Source organism: Microtus pennsylvanicus, chromosome 5, assembly GCF_037038515.1.
Source record: "Microtus pennsylvanicus isolate mMicPen1 chromosome 5, mMicPen1.hap1, whole genome shotgun sequence".
Classification (NCBI taxonomy): domain Eukaryota; kingdom Metazoa; phylum Chordata; class Mammalia; order Rodentia; family Cricetidae; genus Microtus; species Microtus pennsylvanicus.
This window is the reverse complement of record NC_134583.1, coordinates 55,265,477-55,292,237: the sequence shown is the minus strand read 5'-3', so window position 1 is coordinate 55,292,237 and position 26,761 is coordinate 55,265,477. Positions and strand designations below refer to the sequence as shown.

The 26,761-nt window shown below is 39.9% G+C and overlaps 1 protein-coding gene across 1 annotated transcript in view; it reads left to right on the top strand.

Annotated features, from left to right (window-relative positions):
- Positions 1-23,686, top strand: part of Copb1 (coat protein complex I subunit beta 1) — a 41,455-nt gene extending 17,769 nt beyond the window's left edge. Inside the window, exons 8-22 of the mRNA XM_075971951.1 lie at positions 2,623-2,742; positions 3,970-4,077; positions 4,158-4,304; positions 4,610-4,755; positions 6,205-6,301; positions 7,594-7,754; positions 9,136-9,256; positions 14,454-14,681; positions 14,830-15,009; positions 16,933-17,077; positions 17,879-17,998; positions 21,167-21,312; positions 21,943-22,032; positions 22,597-22,752; positions 23,306-23,686. Of these exons, the coding sequence (XP_075828066.1) occupies positions 2,623-2,742; positions 3,970-4,077; positions 4,158-4,304; positions 4,610-4,755; positions 6,205-6,301; positions 7,594-7,754; positions 9,136-9,256; positions 14,454-14,681; positions 14,830-15,009; positions 16,933-17,077; positions 17,879-17,998; positions 21,167-21,312; positions 21,943-22,032; positions 22,597-22,752; positions 23,306-23,365 (2,025 nt within the window). The 3' untranslated portion in view covers positions 23,366-23,686. The remainder of the gene's footprint in view (positions 1-2,622; positions 2,743-3,969; positions 4,078-4,157; positions 4,305-4,609; positions 4,756-6,204; positions 6,302-7,593; positions 7,755-9,135; positions 9,257-14,453; positions 14,682-14,829; positions 15,010-16,932; positions 17,078-17,878; positions 17,999-21,166; positions 21,313-21,942; positions 22,033-22,596; positions 22,753-23,305) is intronic.
- Positions 23,687-26,761: the final 3,075 nt, after the last annotated feature.

The window sequence follows — 26,761 nt, the reverse complement described above, 5'->3', positions numbered from 1 at the left end:
TTCATTGTGCAGTTGCTTGATATACTTGTGCCCGTATGTCCGACCTATGACATCATTAACACAACATCTACAAAGTTCCTGCTTGAGACCCATACATCTGAGTTAGAGGGGGGGAATCAATACCCCCAACACACTCATACTCTGCTTTAAATAAGTACAGTTTTGTGCTGGGTAACATAACTGCCCTGTTCTCAGGCCACAGAGAGGACATGTGTTAGAGCAGACTTCAGAGTTTGTAAGGTGATTTGCCTCCTTACATAATTCAGCCTTTTCTTCCTGTTTTCACACATATATGTAAAAAGAGAGGAAGAGATGGAGAATAACAGTATGTTAGGGCTTCTATTGCTGTGAAGAGACACCATGACCATAGCAACTCTTAAAAAGGAAAAACATTTAATTGAGGTGCCTTACATTTTAGAGGTTTAGTCCATTATCGTGATACATGATGACATGCAGGCAGACATGGAGCTGGAGAAGGTGAGAGTCCTACATCTTGACCTCCAGGCAACAGGAAGTGGTCTGAGTGTCACACTTAGCAAAACTTGAATAAAGGAGACCTCAAAGTTCACCCCACAGTGATACATTTCCTCCAAGGCCACACCTATTCCAGCTAAGCCACACACCTAAAAAATAGTTTCACTGATCTATAATGATGACTTTTTTTTTTAAGATTTATTTATTTATTATATATACAACATTCCTTCCATGTATGCTTGCATGCATGCTTGCTTCCATGTATGCTTACACTCAGGAGACAGAGGCAGGTGGATCTCTGTGAGTTCGAGACCAGCCTGGTCTACAAGAGCTAGTTTCAAGACAGGCTCCAAAGCTACAGAGAAACCCTGTCTTGGGGGAAAAAAAAAAAAAAAAGGCTTTTTTTTTCTTTTGTTCATTCCATCAAGACTATCAAAAAACTTTAATATATTCAGAGAATTATTACTCTAGAAAGCCAGCTAATATAAATTGTTGAATTTACTGTTTTACCCATTAATACTTAAAATACTTTTTATTTAGAAATAATTTTAAACTTATAGGGAAATCACAGAAATATGACAGAATTCCCATACATTCCTCTTCTAGCATCCTATAATGGTCATATGTTATGTAATCATCATATAATTATTAAAACTAAATTAACATTGAAATAGTATTGTCAAATAAACTAAATAGATTTTGTTGAAATTTTTCTTTAGTTTTTCCATTAATGCCCCTTTCTGTTTCATGATCACTCTAGGATTCCACAGTTTATTTTGTTGTCTGTCTGAGTCTCCTCTAATCTGTAAGGGTTCTTCGACTTTCCTTATTTTTTATGCCTTCATAAAGTATACTAGTTTGTTTATAAGAGATACCAGACCTTGACTTCATCTCATGTTTTCTCATAATCACTGCAATTAAGCATTTGGGGAAGAATGCCACAAAACTAATCTTCTGTGTAGCATGTTCTTAGTACGTAGGATCTATATACCTTATTCATGATCAGTTAGGTCAAGTGCTGATTCCCTGTTCTGATTTTTCTCGTTGTATTCAAAATATATTTGAGGTGCTCTGACACTGTAGATGCCCTGTCACTCTTCAGATTGGTGTCCACTAATTTTAACACCAATAAGTAGATTTTTTTCAGCAACAGTTATTACTAGATACTCTATAAGGGTTGTTTTGTAGTACCTCATTGTACAGTTACTATGGAATTCCCATGTAAGGAAATGCTGACTTTCCCTTCCTTTTTTCATTTATATCAGTATGAATAATTTATTTCATAGATCATAATCCACTGTTATTTTTTTTGTTCAAGTTGTTCCAGCTTTGACTATTGGAAACTTTTCTAGATTGACTAATTTTTTTTTTGATTTTTAAACTTGATCATTCTACAAACCATTGTACCTTTAAAAATCTTTTTTTTTAAATATTTATTGATTTATTATGTATACAATATTCTGTCTGCGTGTATGCTTGAAGGCCAGAAGAGGACACCAGACCTCATCACAGATGGTTGTGAGCCACTATGTGGTTGCTGGGAATTGAACTCAGGACCTTTGGAAGAGCAGGCAATGCTCTTAACCTCTGAGCCAACTCTCCAGCCCTAAAAATCTTATGTAAAAGTGAAAGTAGGCCACTAGGGATGTAACTCGGCTATTAAAGCTCTTGATTGGGACGTTCAAGGCCCTGGGTTCAGTCACCAGCACTACTTCCTAAATAGTTTTAAATATATGCTAAAGTATTTCTTAACTCAGGTTATCTTTACATTATTGTTTTTTATCACTATAGTAAAGATACAAAGATGTATTAAATTTTATCCTTGATGTGAAAGGTATTTAATAGCCATGCTCAGATTTGCTGTCCTCCTCTCCTGTTTCCTTGGTTACAGTCCATAAGCATTTCTACCCATGGCAGCTCCTTTCCATCCTTCACTTTGTAATCTTTCCAATGCCTTGTAGTCTAGAGTAACACTGAGGCTTATTATAAATAATAAGACATGCATATTTCTCTAAATAAAATACATAAATACTAGTGCAAAGATTACTGACTGTATTTTAGATTCTTAGTGTCCTGGGAGGCGGGGGGAGAGGCAGCTCTTATTTTCATACTATTTGAATTTTCAGAATGCATTTGTTTTTTCTATAGGCTGCTGCTCAGTGTTACATTGATTTAATTATTAAGGAGAGTGATAACAATGTAAAGCTCATAGTTCTGGACCGATTGGTAGAATTAAAAGAGCATCCTGCTCATGAACGAGTTCTCCAGGTAAGTATTGTTATCCTTTATATTTAGACTATCCTCAAGCCTTGCCACTGTAGGTAACCTAACCTAGAACTTGAAGCCTGGCAGTGTAAATTTTGGGTAACTGAGGTGCTGAGGTGTAACTTTTTTTTTCTTTTCTTTTTTTTCTTTTAATTTTTTTTATTTGGTTATTATGCATATAATGTTCTGGTTGCATCTATGCCTGCAGGCCAGAAGAGGGCACCAGATCTCATTATAGATGATTGTGAGCCATCATGTGGTTGCTAGGAATTGAACTTAAGACCTTTGGGAGAGCAGCCAGTGCTCTTAACCTCTGAGCCATCTCTACAGCCCAGATGTAACTCTTAAATCACCATTTCCTTTTAGGTTTTTACATGACATTGATTTGTTGGAGATGAACTAAACCAGCTTTCCTGTAAAATGTTCTTCCTCCTGGGTATCACTGGTTATTTCTCTAACTTGTTCCTCTGACTCTTGTATTTTTTCCTGTAAAATGTTCTTCCTCCTGGGTATCACTGGTTATTTCTCTAACTTGTTCCTCTGACTCTTGTATTTTTTCCTGTAAAATGTTCTTCCTCCTGGGTATCACTGGTTATTTCTCTAACTTGTTCCTCTGACTCTTGTATTTTTTCCTGTAAAATGTTCTTCCTCCTGGGTATCACTGGTTATTTCTCTAACTTGTTCCTCTGACTCTTGTATTTTTTCCTGTAAAATGTTCTTCCTCCTGGGTATCACTGGTTATTTCTCTAACTTGTTCCTCTGACTCTTGTATTTTTTCCTGTAAAATGTTCTTCCTCCTGGGTATCACTGGTTATTTCTCTAACTTGTTCCTCTGACTCTTGTATTTTTTCCTGTAAAATGTTCTTCCTCCTGGGTATCACTGGTTATTTCTCTAACTTGTTCCTCTGACTCTTGTATTTTTTCCTGTAAAATGTTCTTCCTCCTGGGTATCACTGGTTGTTTCTCTAACTTGTTCCTCTGACTCTTGTATTTTTCATGAAACCAGTTGGATCTAAAACTTGGTAGAGTCAAAGTATATATTGTCAGCTTGACTACATCATATGTAATGTTATTACAATATGTCTCATTATCTTCCAGTCAACACTAGTAATTTCATTCTTAATCAGAGGGTTGGACTGATGAAGGGCAGAAAACACTATGGTGCAGTTAGGATATTTTTCTTATAAAGAAAAAGCCTGGTGTCACTCTATAGTTTTTGTTCTTTTTCAGGATCTTGTCATGGACATCCTCAGAGTACTGAGTACACCAGACTTAGAAGTGCGTAAGAAAACGCTGCAGTTGGCACTGGATCTGGTCTCCTCTAGGAATGTTGAAGAGGTAAAAGAGAACACTTAGTGACACTGCGTGGAAGTGGCTCAAACATACGTAATTCTCATTTGCTTTTGCTTTCCCCCCAGTTGGTGATTGTCTTGAAGAAGGAAGTAATTAAAACAAATAATGTTTCTGAGCATGAAGACACTGACAAATACCGACAGCTCCTCGTGCGGACTCTGCATTCCTGCTCTGTCCGCTTTCCAGACATGGCTGCAAATGTTATTCCTGTGGTGTGTAGTTCTTATCATCTTACCTGTGAGGTTCTCTACATGTTTCTATTTTCTTTTTGAGTTATTTTACATCTTCTGAAATTGCAACTGTCTGAGATAACAAAAATTTTACTGTCTATTTCTGATCTTTGTGTGTATCCCCATATTAACTAGGGTGAGAGCTCAGATTTCTTTGGTTTAATCTTCATCAGAATCTTTGCTGTACACAGGGATGTTGAATCTTTTATTCTTTGTTCATTAGTTATTTCTGACTTTACCTAACTTTCTGGGTCCTATGTAACTATTTGTCCTGTTTCTTCTGTTAGCTCATGGAGTTTCTCAGTGACAGTAATGAAGCAGCAGCTGCTGATGTCTTGGAGTTTGTTCGTGAAGCTATTCAGCGCTTTGACAACCTGAGAATGCTGATTGTTGAGAAGATGCTGGAAGTCTTCCATGCCATTAAGTCTGTCAAGTAAGTTTAAAATACATTTAAGTCTAAAGTTGAGCATCTCAAATCATTCAGTAGAAAATAAATAACTTCTGCACATCATCATCCCCATCATAATGTATAGGACTGTTTTTACTAGGTTTCTCTTATTCTGATTACATCTAAAATATTGTGAACCCCAGAATGACAAAGAAGCATATTTTTGAAGTGGTGTACTTAAAATCTTCTTTTGGATTCCTATTATTTATGTCACCCTTAACATTTATTGAAAAAAAGGATATAAACCACATCCTGAATCTTGACAGTATGTTAAATTCAGATAGCCTTTGTTAATGAGAAAGGGTTGTTAAATACAACTTTGCTTCTTACTGCATTTAATGGATAAACTATAAGAGATCTGTGTTATGTCTACTTAGATAAATAGGATGAGACCAGTGCAATATTGGATCAATAATGTGAAAGTGACTGAGATACATACATACATATGCACACGTATACACATATTATGTATGTCTGTTTATATGTATGAGAGTAGTAAGATATGTCCCATTTATGAGAAAAAGTTATAATCTTCTGGAGCTTTAGTTTCTGAGATTGATTTTATTTTTCTGAATAAAATCAGTTAAAATCTTAGAGAAAAGGATAGCCAAAATTTCATCCAGTTTAACATTTTCTTTCTTTTTTATTTTTTTGGTTTTTTGAGACACAGTTTCTCTGTAGCTTTGGAGCCTGTCCTGGCACTAGCTCTTGTAGAGCAGGCTGGCCTCGAACTCACAAAGATCCACCTGCCTCTGCCTCCCGAGTGCTGGGATTAAAGATGCGCCACCACCGCCCGGCTCATTTTAACATTTTAAAATGGAAAATTATTGCTGTCTTTGTTAACATTTTGGGATGGAGGAATTGTTTTGTTCTTGTGACAGGTCACTGTTGTATAGCCTAGGTTGGCCTCCACCTCAGCCTCCTGAGTGCCTCTATTGCAGATGTGTACCTAACACAACTGGTTGTCAGTGCTTCCTTTATTTTTTATGCTGGGGATCAAATCCAGCCCCTGTACGTCTTAGGTAAGCACCATGCCAGTGAGCTAACCCACCCTAGCTTGTTGTTCCTCTCATTCTGCTTGACACTTTTCTCTTGAAGTGATTACAGATAAAAAGTGTAATTAATTTAAAACAAATAATACATTTCTCATAAAGCTAAGTTTGTTTTAATTGTTCCTGAATGAAGGCTGTGGGAAACATTTTTTGGTACTTTTACTGCTTCACTCACTGACTTTAGGATGTGTCTAATACAGTGGATGAGAATAGCTTTTTTTCTTGTGATTTCTGGAGGAAAACAAAGCTTCCTGTTTGTTACAGTCTTTATAAAACTCTCCTCCATCAAAATACAAAGTCCCATTTTCTTGCATTAGCTTAAATTCACTGAGAACCATTTCTGCATCAGGTCTATATTTCAGATCTTATATTATTTTTCTAGGATTTATCGAGGAGCATTGTGGATCTTGGGAGAATACTGTAGTACAAAGGAAGACATTCAGAGTGTGATGACTGAGGTCCGCAGGTCCCTTGGGGAGGTGCGTGCTTACTTAAGTAAATTCTACTTTGTGTGTTGGTTTGTGCTTTAGAAAACCTTGCTGGGCTGGCAGGGGAGCTTAGTGGTAGAGTGCATTCCTGGTTCGAGGCCTAGCATAAACAAACACCAGCAATTGACATTTATGTGTTTGTTCACTTTTGTGTTTTTGTTGAATAGTATTTGGGCTAAAGAACACGGAAAATTTTATTTTAATTATCCAGATAAATAAGCCTCAGGAGCCGTGGAAAACTAGAAGTGCTCTCTGCCTCCATGATAAACATAATACCTGTTCAGATTGTTTATTTACCTTTGGGTGAGATCTTGTTTGAACAGAATGGTCTGTGCAACTACTCCTTTTGTTGTTGTTGAGACAAGGTCTCACCATGTAACCCTGGCTGGACTGAAACTCACTGTATAGAGTAGACTGGTTTTGAGCTGAAAGATCCACTGATCTACCTGCCTCTGCTTTGTGGGTGTGGGGATTAAAGATGTGCATCACCATGCCTGGCAGCAGCTGGTAAAGTCTACTGTTGCTGATGTGTTTGGAAAGAATGTCTCAGAGCAAGGCTAACTTTAAACTGTTTGTGTACTGATATTGGAACATTTTTCACCAAAACAAATTCATGATAGAATACAAAGAACAATGGACTACTTTGTCAAGAAATGTGGGTTCTCTTACTAATCACTGTTAGTAATTAGCTCTAGCTCGGAGACCTTCACTTTAAGTTTCTTAATAGCCTGTTACAATCTCTAAAGTAAAATAAGTTATAATTTAAAGACTCTTAGAGTTCTTACCTACATGAGAAATTTAAGGTAAAGTGTTAAAAAAAAAAGCTGTATCATAGCCCTTTGATCAGCTAAAAGGATGGTTGGTGACGTTATTTATACTTTTCATTTTAAAAGGATAAGTGTTGTTTAGATTCATATTTCAGGGAAAGAAATAAGGAATAAGGCCCAGTGCACACCTACTTTGCTAAACACTGTCATATGCGTTTCTCTACTAAGGAGTTATTCAGAAAGAATTCAGATTCCCCATTAAGATTAAGAAATGACGCTCAAAATTATTTCATTATGTTATTCAACATCATATAAGTAGGAAGTGGTTGTGTGGCAATTCAGATCAGAGTCCTCAGCTCTAAAGTTTGTTCTGCTACACTATCCTGGAAAGGAAAGAAAACGGAGAGCAGAGTGCTACATTCCCTCAGGAGAATGTCTTCTATAGAAAGTTGATCAACTATTTCAATGTAACTTTACTGCTGATACTATTAAATCAAGTTTTCAATTGGCTTTTAGATCCCAATTGTAGAGTCAGAAATAAAGAAAGAAGCTGGTGAGTTAAAGCCTGAAGAGGAAATTACTGTTGGGCCAGTTCAGAAATTGGTTACAGAGATGGGCACCTATGCAACTCAGAGTGCCCTCAGCAGCTCTAGACCTACCAAGAAAGAGGAAGACAGGTAACAGCATCCATGCTCTGCCACTTAACTGCTGTACTGTTATTCTTGAGGCTTCTTTCTCTTAATAGTTCTTGATGCTTAAGTGCCATTTAAGGTCTTTCAAAGAAGGTATGTTTATAAGGTTTCCCCTATGAATTGTCTCTGTGATTTTAGTGCTTTGTCCTGTTGTTTTCAGTGAAGTAAATATTCTATTAAAACTTACTTTACAGCTGTGCAGTGGTGGCGCACACCTCTAATCCTGCACTTAGAAGGCAGAGGCAGGCAGATCTCTGAGTTTAAGGCCAGCCTGGTCTACAGATTGAGTTCCCTGACTACACAGAGAAACCCTATCTCAAAAAGCAAAACAGAACAAAACAAAAACCATTTTACTTACATAGGAAATGCTATTTTGCTATTTAAGTTTAGTTTGCTTATCAGTATCAGAAAGATATTTTGAAGTTTTTCCCATTTCTTTTTCTTTCTTTTTTTTTTTTTTTTTTTTTTTTTTGATTTTTTGAGACAGGGTTTCTCCGTAGCTTTTGGTTCCTGTCCTGGAACTAGCTCTTGTAGACCAGGCTGGCCTCGAACTCACAGAGATCTGCCTGCCTCTGCCTCCCGAGTGCTGGGATTAAAGGCGTGCGCCACCACCGCCCGGCTCCATTTCTTTTTCTTTATTGTTCATTTCTCTCTTGAAATAGAGCCCAGGGCTGCTCACGCTGGATCTGTGCTCTGCTACTGGAGCAGTGGCAGATGTCTAAATTGTCCATTTCTAGTCCATAAAGTAGCATTTGGATGGTTTTTGTCTTTATTTTGCTCTCTGTGTTTATAAAAAGATGAGAAAAATGATGGGTACGATGTTATTGAATTTTCCTTATGTGCTACTAAGTAGTTTGTGTCATAGTCTTGACAGCAACCCTTTGAGAGAGTGTGTGCTGTCTCCATCTTCAAGAAGAACAACTTCAGATCTAGAGAGCCCTGTAAGCAGCACTGTGAATGGGCAGAGAAGCTGGCCCTTGGAAGTAGTAGCTTATTAACTCCAGAGATCTGTCTCTGATTAGACATCCTTTTCTTTCTCTTCTTTGGAATGTTGACTTATTTGAGAAAAGTGTTAGTGAGATGGGGTTTCTCTATAGCTTTGGAGTCTGTCCTGGATCTAGTTCTTGTAGACTGGGCTGGCCTTGAACTCATAGAGATCCACCTGCCTCTGCCTGGGTGTTGGGATTAAAGGTGTGAGCCACCACTGCCTGGCTAGCTATTTTTCTTTTTCATTTTGAGAATTAACAAGGGATTTAACTGATGTCCTTATCACCAAAGAGAGACAGTAAGTGTCTGAACCATTTATACAAAAGCTATGAGCTGCTTTAGGATTAGTTGGAGCTTCATGTTTGTTCATTCTTTGCAGACCACCCTTGAGAGGGTTCCTCCTGGATGGAGATTTCTTTGTTGCTGCTTCCCTTGCCACAACTCTGACCAAGATTGCGTTACGCTATGTAGCGTTGGTTCAGGAGAAGAAAAAGCAAAACGTATGTTCATTTATTCTTTATTTATCCAGTAATTGACTATTGAGTGTCTACTCCATTGAACAGTGAAAAACTCAAAGTTAATGCTAAAAGTCATGTCATAAAAGAGGCTGTGGCTTAGTAGGTGAAACAGACACAGTAGTATAACATGACTATAAAATTGACAAAGTAATCCAAATAATATGTTTAGTCTGATGAGGGGTTATGAGGTCAGTTCTGTAGGCGAGGGTTGCTCATCGGCTGGTGATAGTAATGGCTTTTTCTCCGTAGTATCTTTGTTGTTGCCTATTTTGTCTTAAAATATCTCTTAACTAGTCCCCATCTATAGTTGGTACCTAATTACAGCTTCTGAAAGTTCTGGATATGTTCTCATTTACAATAGTGTGCTTCCATTTTACAAACACTACCAACCCTTTTCAATATTGTCCTACATTTCATACCCACATATCCATTATAAACTTTATGATGCATCATTATTTTGTTGTAAATAACAAATCTTTTTAAAAATTAATTTCTTAAGTTGGCATACAAAGTAGTGGACTTCACTATTGTATTTCATAGGTGTCATTATATTTATTCTAATTTACTGCCTCACATACCGCCGACCAAACCCTCCTCCCTCATGCCCCCTGTCTGTCCTCTGGCTGGTTCTTTTCCTAAGCAATGTGTCCCTTCTGCTTTCATGTCACATGACTTTCACTGTTCTTTTTCTCCTTCCCTTAAGGTCTTTCCTCCCCTATCATGATTCTCTTTCCAGTTTTATTAACCCCCCCCCCACACACACACTATACATTTTAAATTTTGGTCCCATATTGAGAGAAAACATAGTATATTTATCTTTCTGAGTTTGGCTTATTTTGCTTCATAACCCTCTTTTTTTTTTTTTTTTTTTTTTAGAAAAGTATCATAAGTTTTGCCAGTGTGGTGGCACATACTTGTAAATCACTGAGAGGGCTTTGGTGGGGAAATCTGTTTAAAGCCAGCCTTCCTTGGTCTCAGGGAGAAAAGGAAAAATATAAATATCCCTTTTCCAATATTTTTTTCTGGATCAAGATGAGAAATGATCAGATATTGAGAGCTGGGAACAAGACAAAATTTAAGCACCTTCCAAAGTTCTTTTTCCCGAGTTTAAAGATTCTGGTTAAAAGATACATGGCCTGAACCTTACCATTTTAACAATTTTTAATTGTGTAGTTAAGTGGCCTTAAGTAAATTCACATGTTAAGCAGTCATGGCTACCATCCCTCCTGGTGCTTTTATTTATCATCCCAGAAGGAAATGTTATATACAGTAAACAGTAACTCTGCATTGCTTCCTGGCCCCAGTCACATTTATTATATTATATTATATTTTTTAAATATTTACGTGTGTGTTTGTGGTATAGTGTTAGGATATGCCTGTGTGTACTGTGGCATGGATGTGGCGGTCAAAAAAACAACCTTAAGTGTGAGGTAGGCCTTTCTTGTTGTTTACCATTGCATTTCACGCCCCAGGTTAGCTGGTCCACAGCCTTTAAAGGGATTCTCCTGCCTCAACCTGGTACCTCCTGGTAGGAGTGCTGGGATTAGACCTCTACCACTGTATCCAGCTTTTCATGTGAGTTCTGACGATCCATACTCAGGTTGTCAAGCTTGTATAGCAAGTGCTTTTACCTACAGGACCAACTCAGCTATCTGTAGAAATTTACTTATTCTAGGTACAGTATTTAGAAGAAATTATTCAGGAAACCTGTCCTTTCACTTGTCCTAATATCTTCATGGTTCGTATGTTTTATATCAGGATTCCTTCCTTAAGGCTGAATTAAACTACATTGTGTGTGTGTGTGTTTGTGTATGTCTGTAACATTGTCTTTATACGTTGTCATAAATAAGTCAGTTATTTGAGCTGAGCTTGGTGGCACCTGTCTTTAATCCCAGTTACCTGAGAAGTGGAGACAGGAGAATCTGGAATTCCAGATCGTTTTCACCTAGAGAGGGAGCAGGAGGTCAGCCTTAGCTATGTGAATGAACCCCTGTCTCAAACCAAAAAGTCAATTATTTTTTATTTTTATTTATTTATTTGGTTCTTTGAAACAGAGCTTCTCTGTATAGTAGTCCTGGCTGGCCTTGAGCTCCCTTTGTAGACCAGGCTGGCCTCGTACTCAGATCTCTGCCTGCCTCTGCCTCCCAAGTGCTGGGATTAAAGGTGTGCACCATGACCACCCAGCTTTATATTATTCTTATCATGGATTTTTAACATTTGATTTGTTCATAGCTTAGTGTAGTTTTCATTATGTTCCCCCTATACTTCATTAAGCTTTGGGGTCTAGGGTTTGCAGTTCTCATAGATTTAGGAAATTTTTAGTCATAGTATTTTCAGACATTGGTTTAACATTCCTACCTCTTTTCCTTCTTCTGAAAGCAGGATACAAACTTGGAGTCTTATTTTACCTTCTTTTCTGCCGGTGCTTCCCCAGGCCAGATGTTTGTTTAATTTATGTTTATATATGGCCTGCTTGTCTTTATATGTACCACATGCATATGTGCCGTGTCTTTGGGGTCCTGGTGCTGCGCCAAAAGAGATGAGACACTGAGGAAGCAGTGAGACACGAAACCCAAGGGACCCCTCGGCTGGTAGTGAGGAAGTGATGACTCCGACAACCACCAAGGGCCACCCTGTAGTGGTTTCAGGTGCTGCGCCCAAAGAGATGAGATAGGAAGCAACGACACTGGGGGCTGCCTCCGGGGCTTGCCTAGGCTTCCCTGTGCTACAGCGAAGGGCGACCAAGGGCTGTGCAGGGGTCTCTCCTAGGGCTGCGCCGGGGCTTGCCTTGGTGACTACACCCAGGACCACCAAGGGCTGCGCCTTGGGCGCGCCTTGGCTTCCCAGTTCTACGGCGCCTCGCCACCCCGTGCCACCGATGGCTCGCCTTGGGCGCCCCTTGGCTTCCCAGTTCTACGGCGCCTCGCCACCCAGTGCCACCGACGGCTCGCCTGGGTTGCGCCTTGGCTTCCTGGCTCGACGGCGGCTCGACGGCGGCTCGCCACCCAGTGCCACCGACGGCTTGCCTGGGTTGCGCCTTGGCTTCCCTGCTCGACGGCGGCTCGACGGCGGCTCGACGGCGCCTCGCCACCCAGTGCCACCGATGGCTCGCCTGGGTTGTGCCTTGGCTTCCTGGCTCAACGGCGCCTCGATGGCGCCGCGCCACCCAGTGCCACTGACGGCTCGCCTGGGTGTGCCTTGGCTTCCCGGCTCGATGGCGCCTCGACGGCTCGCCTGGGTTGTGCCTTGGCTTCCTGGCTCGACGGCGCCTCGACGGCGCCGCGCCACCCAGTGCCACCGACGGCTCGCCTGGGTTGTGCCTTGGCTTCCCGGCTCGACGGCGCCTCGACGGCTCGCCTGGATTGCGCCTTGGCTTCCCGGCTTGAAGCCTCGCCACCCAGTGCCACCGACGGCTCGCCTGGGGTACGCGACACCCAGGACCACCGACAGCTGTGCCCGGGGCGCGCCTTTGCTTCGTCATCGACGTTGAGGAAGACGATGACAAAGATCATCGACCAGCAGGAGCTGTGCCCAGGGGCTTGCATTGGCTTCCCTGTGCTGCGCCTGAAGAGATCTTCTCTTCCCTGCTTAATAAAGGATCTCTCTCTGGAAATAGGTGTTTGGGTGTGGTTTGTGTCTAATCCAGGGTCTGGGAGGAAGTCCCCCTCTTTGGCCCTTATAGCATGGATGCCAGTGAGCTGCCCCCCCCTCCCTGAGTGCAGCAGTGTGAGTGCAGAACTGGTCCTGCCCCTCATCTGTACAGTCTGGGAGACCTGGTCAGGAAAGTGTGAGATTGGATGAGCTGGCTCCTCCCTTCCTCTGAACAAAGTAGGAGAGCTGACCCTGGTGGTACATGCATCGGAGAACAGGCAGACTGACCGACTCAGCTACCACCCAGGTTCAGATCCAAAGTCTACCTTATCCAAGAATTTCTGGAGCTCATGGAGGTGCCAGCCCTACAGACCCAAAGCTGCAAGATCTTCATGACACAGAACAACAGGATATCCAAGAAGATTCCGGTACAGATTCTGTATTAATAATGTAGCAGAAACCAGAGGCCTGGAACTAGACTCATTGCAACAAACATTTGCAAGTAAAGCTATTTGAGCAAAAGGGTATACTGTGTGACATACTGTGACAAACCACAGCTTCCATTGTGAAATGTTGGTTTTCTTTAATTTGCATTTTTTAATTTTAATTTTTGTTTTGTTTTCATTTGTGGGAGAGGCAGCAAGGGCAGAAGGTGTGTGCAGATGGACAGATGAGTGCGACTGGTGTGCATGGTAGACAGTCCACAAAGGTTCGATTAAAAGTTAATAAAACAGGAAACAAATAGTGTAAGAGACTGCATAATAGTTGATAAAATGTGTGAAGCTGATGCTGGCTTAAAAGTAGGATAAAAACATTTCAAAGTGATTTAGGAAGATTTATTTGAATTCAGAGTATAGTATTTGGACCTTGTTCAGTATCAAGTAAAAAATCAATACTTTGTTTTTATAGGAAATTTTCATCATTCTTAGTAAATAGTTGCTAGTATATTTATGAAAAAAAGAATCTTATTTTTATATGGCCAACCAAAGGTATGTATATGAGTTGATAAGAAAGCAAATATGGAGGATCAGGGAGCTAGCTTAGTAAAGTGCTTATCACACAGACCTGAGGACCTGAGTCCTGCCCCCAGCGCCCATGTAGAAAGTCAGGTGCAGTGACTGATTGTAATCTGAGTGGAGGCTTGTTGGCCAGCAAGCCCAGCCTAATCAATGAGCCCCAAGTCTCAGAGTGACGCCCTCTGTCTCAAAAAGCAAGATGACACCTAAGATACAGCACGTGAGGTTGACCTCTGCCTCCACATGCGTGCACCCACCCACGTGAACATGAACACAAAGCAAGTGTGGTTAAAAAGTCAGCAGTTGCTGGAGTGCATTATTCTTTCAGCTGTTTTGGTGTGTTTAAAGAGGAAATCGTTCCAAAGTCCTTGCTATTTTTCAACCAAGAGTCAGTGAAGCCTTAGAAAACTGACAGAACAAAGCAGGTAGAAGGATATGGGAATAACAAGAGAAATAAAATCTAGGCAATTTCAGGTTTAATTCCGGTGAATTCTTGAATTGTCTGACAGTTATGTTTGAGTGACTTTACTGCAGTTGGATCATAGCAATAATCAATTTCTCTATTTTTGTAGTCTTTTGTTGCGGAGGCTATGTTGCTCATGGCAACTATCCTTCATTTGGGAAAATCCTCTCTTCCTAAGAAGCCAATTACTGATGATGATGTAGACCGAATTTCCCTGTGCCTCAAGGTCTTGTCTGAATGTTCACCTTTAATGAATGACATTTTTAATAAGGAATGCCGGCAGTCTCTTTCCCAGATGTTATCTGCCAAACTTGAAGAAGAGAAGCTATCCCAAAAGGTAAGGGATATATAAGTCCATAAAATGCTTTATAAGTTGGGTTTTTTTCCTTAATTTTATGCTTTTTCAGTCTGTATGTGTATGAGTCTGTCCCTGTGAAAAATTTCTTTCCATATAAAAAGACGTGTGTATTGCTTCTCCAACACAGAAAGAATCTGAGAAGAGGAATGTAACAGTACAACCTGATGACCCCATTTCCTTCATGCAACTAACTGCCAAGAATGAAATAAACTGCAAGGAAGATCAGTTTCAACTGAGCTTGTTGGCAGCAATGGGTAATACACAAAGGAAAGAGGCAGCAGATCCCCTAGCATCCAAGCTTAATAAGGTAACGTAGTATCAGTAATATGACTTGTTTGTTGTTTAGTTGTTCATTTTAGGTGGGGGTCTCACTGTGTAACCCTTGGCGATCTGAACTAGCTATGTAGACCAAGCTTGCCTCAAACTCATAGACACTTGCTGAGCTTTCTCCCAGGTGCTGAGATTAAAGACCTGTCCTACCATGCCCAGTTGAAAAATTATTTAAATTGGCTACTTAAGAATATAGTAATCAGGAAGTGGCTGGTCCTTCTGTGCATGTGTGATTTTGTTGTTGTTGTTGTTTTAATTAAATAACTAGCTATATAGAATCGCGGGATATATGTGGACATGTGCATGCACGCGCATGCAAGCGTGTGCTGTGTGTCTAGGGTCTTAATGAGGACAGGCAAACACTGTCCGCTGAACTGGAGCTCCAGTCCTAGTATCCATTTTTACCAAGTCCCTGTGACTTTATTTGAACCAGGACTGGCGGTACACATCTATAATCTCAGCATTTAGAGAAAGATTTCAAGGTCAGTGGCAGTCTGAGCTACCCAGCAAAAAGACACTCTATGAGCTAGTTAACCTTATCTGTCAAATGAGTTAACGGTCTAAAGTTGATTTGACTATCATAAATAAAAATCAGTAGCATAATTGGAATTGCTAAAGCTCTCTCTCTCTTTCTGGGGGAGGGGGAAATTCAAGACAGGGGTTTTGAGAGCTGTGTTACAGCTCTGATTGTCCTGAAACTCGAACTCACAGAGATCCGTCTGTCTCTGCTAAAGCTTTTTTTCAAAACTGAGAATTGGCATTTGGGAAGCTGAGAATGCAAGAGCTCAAGTTTGAGGCCAGCCTGGAGCAAGACCTTGTTTGAAAAAAAAAAAAAATTAGAACTTATTAGCAACAGTGTTACACTTACACATATTTTAGATTTCTCTCACTCTTTTTTGTTTTGTTTTGTTTTGTTTTGTTTTGTCTTTTTGAGACATGGTTTTCTGTTTGATAGCTCTACTAACTGTTCTGGACCAGGCTAGCTTCGAACTCAGAGATCTGCCTGCCTCTGCCTTCCAAGTGCTGGAATTAAAGGCGTGCACCACCACACCTGGTTTAGATTTCTCTTTTAATCTGATAAAAATTACAGAACATAAAATTTACTGTTTTAACCTGGTCTTGTTTTGCTTCTTTCCACTGGTGAGGGTTGAACCCAGCACACAAGGCTGAGCACCCTTGTTTGAGACCTTTTAAGTATGTGGTTCAGTAGTGTTCCTTATGTCTACATAATTATACAACCGGGCAGTGGTGGCGCACGCCTTTAATCCCAGCACTCGGGAGGCAGAGGCAGGCAGATCTCTGTGAGTTCAAGGCCAGCCTGGTCTACAAAAGGGAGTTCCAGGACAGGCACCAAAGCTACAGAGAAACCCTGTCTCGAAAAACAAAACAAAAAACAAAAAAAATTATACAACCATCTCCAGAACTTTTCTATCTTGTGAAACTGAATTTTATACCCATTTAACAGTAACTCCCCATTCCCATTTCCTGATGCTCCTGGTAACTACCAGACTACTTTGTCTTTCTGATTTTAACTACTACTGCTCAGACAAGTGGAATCACTGTGTTTTTGTTCTTTTTGACTGGAATTTTTCATTGAGTATAAAATGTCTTTTTTATTCAGGATGTTTACAGTATTTAAACAGAATTTTCTTTAAAAATTTGTTTATTAACATTTATTTATTTGTTTTGTGGGTTTGGGAGTATACTCTAGGAGTAGAGTTCAGATTGTCCAGCTTGGCAGCAAGTCCCTTAATCCACTGGGCCACCATTCTGGCAGGCGTCTGAGGTTAGAGTACAGCTGAATAGGATTAGTTCTCTCCTGCTGTGTGGATCCTGGGGATTGAACTCAGCATGCTAAATTGTTTCATTCATTTGATTATGTCTATTTTTGCTTTGACAGGTCACCCAGTTGACAGGTTTCTCGGATCCTGTGTATGCAGAAGCTTATGTTCATGTCAATCAGTATGATATTGTCCTGGATGTTCTTGTTGTAAACCAAACCAGTGATACTTTGCAGAACTGCACATTAGAATTAGCTACTCTAGGTGAGGAACTGTATCTTAACGACAGATCTTCATGATGAATTACTGAGAAAGGGTCAGAGCTTTCAGTGCTTTATGGCATTTGTTTAATCAAGGCTTAGTTTAAGGTTTAAAATTTTGTCTCCTTAAATTACCGGTTTTCTGAACCTTTGTCATACTGACTGACTTGTGTTCTTGGTTCAGTTCTGAGTTTGATCTGGTAGCTGTGTGAATTTGGAGACTGCTTCCCTAGCATGCCTAAGGCTCCATCTCCAGCATCACATTAATCCAGCGAGATTGTATGCCCATCACTTGGGTGGAGGCAGGAATTTCAGGAATTAGAGGTTATTCTCAGCTACATAGCCAGTTCCAAACCAGCCTGGATTACACAGCCCCCTGTCTCAAATAAATAAAAATACATTTACCAAGTAGTTCACTTAGTTAAAACTTAAACTTAAGCAGGGTGTGTTCCTCCTTTGTAATGATGTATATAGCTTAGACTATCTTGTATATGAGTTAAGCTTTCTGAGAAGCTCATATTCATTTATGAAAACAAAATGATATATTCAAAGTACCCCTCCCACTCTTGAATATAGAGTTATTCTGTGTAAAATATAGAATTATGTCTATTACCCTTTAATAGAGGTTATGAAGATTAATGTGATTGCCTAGGATATTAGAGTATTTCCTGATTTTTTTTCTCATAATATTTGAATCACACACTTCCGATTTTTCTAGAAACTATTAACTTACAAAGATTCTGATACTGTTTTATGATTAATATATGTGTTTTTAACTATATCCAAACCTTTTTTTTTCTCCTAGGGGATCTGAAACTTGTGGAAAAACCTTCTCCTTTGACTCTTGCTCCTCATGATTTTGCAAATATTAAAGCTAATGTCAAGGTAGCATCAACAGAAAATGGAATAATTTTTGGCAATATAGGTATGATTCTGTTTTATAGTGTATAATAGTTGAATACTTTTTAGTAAAGAATGTGGTAGTATGCAGCCATTGACATGGCTTGAGGGCAGAACCTGAATCTGTTTATTCATAAGGTACTTTCTATGGTAACCAAGCCTTTGAATTATATTCTAGATATACCAGAATGAGCCAGATAGACTCGTGGTACTCAAGAAACCATGAGTCAAAATGAGGAGACAGAAATAATGACAAGATGTGATTAGGGTTGGTTGATACACACAGCATACTTTGGGGGCTCAGTATCATGTGAGAAGCTGTAAAAAGGAAGATTTATTATTAAGGGATGACACTTATATCCTAAAAGTTTATGTAGGCCTTTGTGGCCTAGCACACGGGAGTATTACAGAGATTGAGATAAGCCTGTATAGATAGAAACAGTCAGTCAGTATATATATATTTTCTAGAAATTTCTATTATAAGGATAATCTACCATAGTAAGGAACAACAGATCTGTCTTAAGATAGTTTAAGGTCAAGTAAGAGAAAACAGATATATAAACACTTATGTCCAAACATAATACTGAACGCTATGGAAGAAGCCTGTATGAGAAGCAGTGTGTGAGTCCATGAAGGGATTTGTCAGTCCGCAAAGTGGTTGGTGTAAGAGATTGGAGGGAGGCCGGGCAGTGGTGGTGCACAGCTTTAATCCCAGCACTTGGGAGGCAGAGGCAGGCGGTTCTCTGTGAGTCTGAGACCAGCCTGGTCTACAAATCGAGTTCCAGGATAGCTAGGGCTATTACACAGAGAAATCCTGTCTTGAAAAATGTAAAGAGAGAGAGATTGGAAAAGTTAGGAAAGGCTTCACAGCTCATGTTGAGTTGGATTTTAAACGCTCAGTAAGGATTCTACAGATGATTCAGAGTGCAGGCAGAACAAATTGATAGACCTGGCAGTTAGAACGGGTTTGAAAGTGGTTAGGAAAAGATAAATTAGGAATGTCACAGAAAGTTGTACCCTGCTTGCCCTGTGAAAGATTTAAGCATTTATCCATGAAACAGGAAGATGCTGGAGGATTACCAATGAGATATGTGACTATTTCTGTGACGATGCAGAAAGATCGCCTGTGTGGGCTATTGAGGAAACGTAATGCGGGGAGAGGCCCAAACTGAGGAGCAGTGACTAGAGTGAAAAGGAGGCTGACTCCAGTAGATGTTAAGGAGACAGTTATTGATTATAGAGGAAATGGTTCAAGTAGCCCTTACATAGCCGATTAGATGGCTGATGAAGGAAAAAGGAGCACAGTGTTGATCTTAAGCAAATTGAGTATTCAAATATCTAAGTATACTTACGGGAGGTAATACATGAGTCTGGAATTTGAAAAGATCTGAATTATAAATATTTAATAGGAGGGGTGGGGATGTTGGTATCAAGGTAGAAGTTTGTCTAGAAAAGTAAGTTTTCTTTTTTTGGGGGGGGGGTTTCGAGACAGGGTTTCTCTGTGGTTTTGGAGCCTGTCCTGGAACTAGCTCTTGTAGACCAGGCTGGTCTCGAACTCACAGAGATCCGCCTGCCTCTGCCTCCGAAAAGTAAGTTTTCAACAAAGTACCTGAAGAAACACAGAGCTTGAAAGTCAGTCAGGCCTCTGGGTTTGTTAGCACTGGTCATAGACCATGTCTGTGGTCTGTCTTGGGTAGCAGTGGTTGAAGACTGAGCAGGAGATGAAGAGTGCTGTGCAGGCACACGTGTGCAACCACACCAGCAAAAAGTGTAAACAAATTAAGAAATCCTGCAGTCTATTCATAGACTGCAGGTAACAAAGTTGACAGAAGGAAAAAAGTACAGATGTAAGACTAAAAGAGATAATTATGGTGGAGTGGGATCCTGAACACAGGGAAGGATCATAGCTGAGAAGAAGGTAGATCTTGAAGAAAATAAAGGGGAGATGGTGAGGGTGCCTTTAGGGGTATGCATTTAGATATGGGCTGTAAACTAAAGGAAAACATTCTTGGTAACCCTCAGTTTTCCCAGAAAGTAAAAAGAAGTTCAAAGAAAAGTAGACCCTAATAGATAATAAATTGTTGTTGTTGTTGTTATTTTCTGGTTTGGTTGTTTTGTGGGGGGGGTTGTAGGGTTTTTGTTTGTTTGTTGTTGTTGTTGAGACAGGGTTTCTCTATGTAGCCCTGGCTGTCCTACAACAAGCTCTATAAACCAGGCTGGTCTTGAACTCACAGAGATCCACCTGCTTCTCCCTCCTGAGTGCTGGGATTAAAGGCGTGCACCACCACTGCCCGGTGACATTTTTTTAATTCTTTTTATTGAGCTATATATTTTTCTCTACTCCCCTCACATACTCCCCCGTCTCCCCCCCCCCCCCCCCCCCCCCCCCCCCCCCCCCACACTCCCCCCCCCCCTCTCCCCTCCCCTCTCGATTTTTCGAGACAGGGTTTCTCTGTGGCTTTGGAGCCTGTCCTGGAACTAGCTCTTGTAGACCAGTCTGGCTTCGAACTCATAGAGATCCGCCTGCCTCTGCCTCCCAAGTGCTGGGATTAAAGGCCTGCATCCCTTTCTATCCTCTCCCATGGTACCCATGCTCCCAATTTACTCAGGAGATCAGATCATAACTTTTTAAAGTTTATTTTGTTTTGTTTTTTGGAACAGGGTCTCATTGGGTAGTAAAGTGACACCACTTCCCCAGCTTCAGCTGCTGGGGTTATAGGCATGTCCCGTCACAGTGGTCCCAGACTGTCTTTTATGGAAGACCATCATCGAGACAGATGATCTTATGTTACTAACTTTCAGCAACATAGATCCAAGTATTAGAAAAAAATAGCTTTCTAGCTAGGTCCCAACTATAAGAATACTGGACTACTGTGTGTCTAGTACAGTACCTGTCCCACTCTCGCCACTGAACTCTGTTTAACAACAAAAGGCAAAGTGTGCCTGAGCCTAAATCCTTAGTTGTAAGTCTTATTGCTTATCAGTTGTGAAACCTGGGCAACTTTTGACTACTCTGCTTTCTTAATCTGGGAGATAGAAAACAGTAAGGTAGGATTGATGGACTGGTCAGTTGATAATAATTATAAAGCACTTAGAATCTGGTATATATAAATATTTGCTAGTACATAATTATTTGTAATTTTTAACCAACATCTACCCTTTGATTGGGGATCTTTTTGTATGTATATTACAGTTTATGATGTGTCTGGAGCAGCAAGTGACAGGAACTGTGTGGTCCTCAGTGACATCCACATTGACATCATGGACTATATCCAGCCTGCAACTTGCACTGATGCTGAGTTCCGTCAGATGTGGGCCGAATTTGAATGGGAAAATAAAGTTAGTCCTTGAGAGGCTTTCTTTACCTGTCTTTCTTTTGACTAGTGATAGGAGTTCTTTGAAATAATTCCCACTAAAAAGCACCAGAAGTGAAAAGCAAACGGTTGTTTATTATCTGTACTGTGAATTAACTTAACTAGAAATCATGCAAGTACTTTAGTGATTCGCTGTTGTGAATTAAATAGATTGGCAGTTCTTTTTGGAATCTTAGGACTGTATCATGTTCTGTAGTCCAGGAAAGTCTCCAGTGCCTATCCCTCAGCCCCTGTCTTCTAAACACAGACACTGCAGGTGTGATCGCCAGGCCTCGCTAGTTGTTACTGTAACTAATAGGAGACAGTGTAGACAAGATTCCCCCTCTTCTGTGTCTGGTTGATAATCTACCATTGGCTCTAATGTCGTGAGGCTGTGTGAGGTCTGTGGCCAGACCATTGATTTTCCTTGATCTCTCTTTCCTGGTGGTCTAGTGAGTACCTGTGTCTGAAAGCACTGCTCTGATGCAGGCCATTTTGTGGGGGTCACTTGTTTATTGCCTACTCTCCCCCTAAATAGTTGGAAGACAGTTCTAGGGTGAAATACAATTATCCACAACTTCCATTGTAAGATTTATTGAGTTTTTCTCCTCTGCAGGTGACAGTTAGCACCAATATGATTGATTTAAATGACTATTTACAGCATATCTTAAAGTCAACCAACATGAAGTGCCTGACTCCAGAGAAGGTAAAATTTTACCAGAAAATTCTAAAGTCTGAAAGAGTCTGCTGTCAGCTGGGTAGCTGTAGCTCAGTGATAAAATGTTTGCTTGACATCTAATAACTAACACACACACACACACACACACACACACACACACACACACACACAGAGAGAGAGAGAGAGAGAGAGAGAGAGAGAGAGAGAGAGAGAGAGAGAGAACGAACATGTTTACTGCCAAACAAGTAGGTTTTAGTTCATATATTAGTTTCTTCAGCAGTTACTAAGTGCAGCAATTGTAGCAAAAGAAGTCTTTCTTTATTGAAGTTAAAAGCCTGGTGCAAGAGGCAAATAAGTAAATAAGCACTGGATACGTAAGTACAGATTTGAATAAGTGTTCTCTTCAGAGTCAGGTGTATTGAATGTAATGTGCACAGGGAATTCTCTCTACATACATGTTTGTTTTTAGCCTTGGTAAGTTCATACGATCCTATACCCTCTAACACAGAAGACTTTAAACAATAGCTTCCTTGTGTTTGCCAGCGTGTAATTCTCTAGGAACGTATTGAATTTATCACACATTTCTCCCAGGCCCTTTCTGGCTATTGTGGCTTTATGGCAGCCAACCTGTACGCTCGTTCTATATTTGGAGAGGATGCACTTGCAAATGTCAGCATTGAGAAGCCAGTTCACCAGGGACCAGATGCCGCTGTTACTGGCCATATAAGAATTCGTGCAAAGAGTCAGGTAACAATCTCTTTTTTGAGAACATCTCTGAGCTGAATAAAGGGAGGAAGAATTCGTGTCTTTCTTATTTCAATAGTTTAATGTCTTCTGTCATAATCATGTTTTTTTGTTTGAGATAAAAATACATATATATATATATATATATATATATATAGTGTGTGTGTGTGTGTGTTATCTTCTTAGCTGATGTTAATTTAAAACGGCTCACTCTAAGTACTAAAACATTGATTCCTGTGTGATGTTTGTGGAACAGATTCTTCAGAGTTTTGACAGGTATAGCATAAATAAATCTAGTACGCATCAACATCACTAAAATCAACCCACTAAAAGTGTTTGGATTCCATGTTGTATGTGATATCATTGAATGAATGGAGCCTTATTAAGCTGTTGTCAACTACTATTTGGGCATTGTTTCAGTAATTACATCTTTGTTGAGTCTGGGAATATAGCTCAGTTTGGGGAGTGCTCTCGCAGTGTGTATAGGCCCTGGGTTAGTCCCCAACATCACAGAAAATTAGATAAAGCATATAAACATCTACTTTCTTCTTTACAGGGAATGGCTTTGAGCCTTGGAGATAAAATCAACCTGTCTCAAAAGAAGATTAGTCTATAAGAATGAATAAAAAAGTCCTTGGAGGTTTATGGTTAAAATTTAGGTGTGGGCTTATTGGACTTCAGCATCTTTTGTATTCTTTTCATACTTTATGTTATATAGGATTCTGAGTTCATGCTGAATGCATTCCAGCTTGTAATTTATAGCCTTTCCCCTAAATCAAGGATGAGTTAAAAATTATAGTTTGTCTTTTGTCTTAATAGTTCTGAATGCTGTCCTGAAAGTATATGTTTCTCATATGTACTGAGACCATTTTCACAATACAATAAACAGATCTATTCATAAATTTTTGTTATTTTATAAATAAATTACTTAATTTTAGATTTGTATCAGTGGGATTTTTTTAACTTAAGTCTAAATTTCCATTATAAATTAAATTACTTTCTGGATGTTACAATATCCATCTTTATGAAGAAAACTTAGAAAGTCAGTGATCCAAAATGGAACAGGTCCTGCCTTACTGAGATCAGCAGCTCTAAAATTCCCAGTCTTTTCTCACACTTTGCTTCAGCCTAAAAGTTTACAAATTACTTGGGAAAAGGTCCATCTTTTGGCTTAAAGGAGTTATTAAAAACTCTGGCTGACATCAAAATACTGTTCTTGATGATCCTGAATTATAATGAAAATTAGATAATCTAAAATAGATTTTAAAAACTATGTACACTTAGCATTGAGTATATGCACTTGTTAGTATTACAGTGGCTCTAGCCAGTTACTGGCTACACTAGGAAGGTTAATGTTAGGGGGTTCAACAAGCTGTTCCATCATCCAGTTGCCTCTGTTTTTGACTCTTGTGTTTGTGAATGCAGTTTCCTGGGCTGGGCTGTCTTTTGGGTTCTATACTAAGAAAGATTAAGATGGTTTGATCTTTTTGCTAAATCTAAATTTTTTTAAAGATTTATTTATTTATTTATTTATTACATATACACCAGATCTCATTACAGATGGTTGTGATCCACCATGTGGTTGCTGGGAATTGAACTCAGGACCTCTGGAAGAGCAGTCAGTGCTCTTAACCTCTGAGCCATCTCTCCAGCCCTGCTAAATCTAATTTAAACTATCACTCTCTGTCCTTCCCCTGGGCTTCATTCTTTGTTGCCCTTGAATCTATAAATGAGGTCTGACAGAATGGAAATAACATCTTCTGTTTTCAGTGAGAACAGAATGATTTGTTAGGTATGTACAGAGATTAGTACTTTGTAGGATGAAGTCACTTGCTGTTTTAATCAGTAAACCAGAGAGTTACAGGACATTGCAGTCCCAGAGCGCTGAGATCTTTAAACTTGGAGAGAAGCAGGCCTGCAGGAGAGTGTTGAAATAGGAGCGGCGGCACCTGGCCGCCTGCACGGCTAGCTTTATACCCGAAATAATTACACGGAAACTGTATGCTTTTAAACACTGCCTGACCCATTAGTTTCAGTTTTTTATTGGCTAGCTCTTACATATCGATCTAACCCATTTCTATTAATCTATGTAGCCCACGAGCTGGCTTACCAGGAATGATCTTAACCTGCGTCTGCCTGGAGTGGGAGAATCATGGCGACTCCTTGACTCAGCTTCTTTCTCCCAGTATTCTGTTCTGTTTACTCCGCCTACCTAAGGGTTGGCCTATCAAATGGGTCTAGGCAGTTTCTTTATTAATAAGAAATCACTCCCACATCAGGAGAGGAGTCCAAGGGTGGATATTCCTGATGGGAGCTGAGGAATGAATGATGAGATCTCTTCCTACACTCTCCTTTTGAACATTATGGATTTCATTAAGTGATATTAAATTGTAGGCAGAGTTTCTTTGTGTCCCAGCAGTCACTCTCAATCACATGAAAACTTACTAATGTAGCTCAGGCTTGTTTCTAACTAGCTCTTATAACTTAAATTAACCCATTTCTATTTATGTATTGCACATGGCTCATGGCTTTACCTGTCTTTCAGCATGTCTCGCTCCCCCTGCATCTCCTAACAACTCCTCAGACTCTGCCCTTCTTCTTCTCAGTGTCCTTAGTCTGGTTTTCCCACCTAACCTAATCCTGTCCAGCTATTGGCCAGTCAGCTTCTTTATTAAACCAATCAGTGTAATTTCCACAGGGTACAGGATTATTCCACAGCATTAGATATTCTGAAGGAACAGGATCCACAGCTAATAATTTAGGCAATGCTGCATGTAGTCCTTACTACAGAATCATAGTGCATATCAGCTTACTATAGATTCTGAGCAATCCTTCAGTTAAGAAAACAAAATATCTTAAGCTTCATTTGACCAGAGACTCTTCACCATAGGACGGACACCTGTTGACATAGCCTGTGCAGCCATAGTCAGAGTCACAGTCAGCTGGTGAAGTCACAAGGATAGTGTATCCTGGGACACTTACTAATGGAGAGGAGCAAGGCACCAGTAGAACTTACTTTACCCTACATTTTCACAGTTTCCAGGCCAACTTTGCTGAAATTAGACTCAGATTGCCTTGCATCCTGAGTTCTAGGACTGTGCCAGCAGCTCCAGCTCATTGTTTATAATTCATAAAGGAGAAGAAGAAAAGAAAGAATGCAGTTGAGTTGCCAGAAGTTAATGACAACTGAAATGTGGTTAGCCTCATTAGCTGCTCTGTGCACCTCTCTGTGCAAGTAATGATTGGGAACCAAATTGCATAGCGGCACTTGTTTGGAGGATTTATTTACAGTGTCACCTTTCAGTTTGGATGTAATGTACACTTAAAGGTCATAGAGGCTCCCAGTAGATAATACGGTATAATTACAATTTCAGTGTCTCATAAGAAAACAAGCATAAGTACTACCTAGCACTAAGTACAGGTTTAAGACCCTAGTGTGTTAGACCTCTAAGTACCAGGGCAGTGTTAATTATGTTTTCCTCATGTCTTGACACTAGAGGGAGCTCTCTGCAATTTTCATTTGGGGGTTAGATAAGATTTGTGTTTAAACTTACCTTTAAGGGAAAAAGACAAGGTGATTTTATTATTAATTCACTAAAAGAACAAAGAAAAGTTAATATAGGTGTCAGATACAATAAGCAAATTGCTCACTTCACTGATAGAAAATTACCTTGTTCTTTAAACTACTGCAATGCATACCTGTACTTGGAAGGCAGGAGCACTGTGGATTTAAGATCACTGTGTAACACGACGGTCGGAAAAGACAAACCAAGGAGTTTGGATGTCAAAGTTAGCAGTAGGGTTTTGCTACCTGTCAGACATTTCTAATATAATTTAGAAGTTAAAATGAGTGAAAAAAAACTCAGAATATGTGAAAAGGCCAGAAAATAAAAATGTATTTAAAAACTCACAAGAGCCAGTGAGATGGCTCAGAGGTGAAGATGCCTACTGCCAAGCCTGATGATCCCTGGGACCCACATAGTGGAAGGTTGTCCTTTGACCTCCACATGTG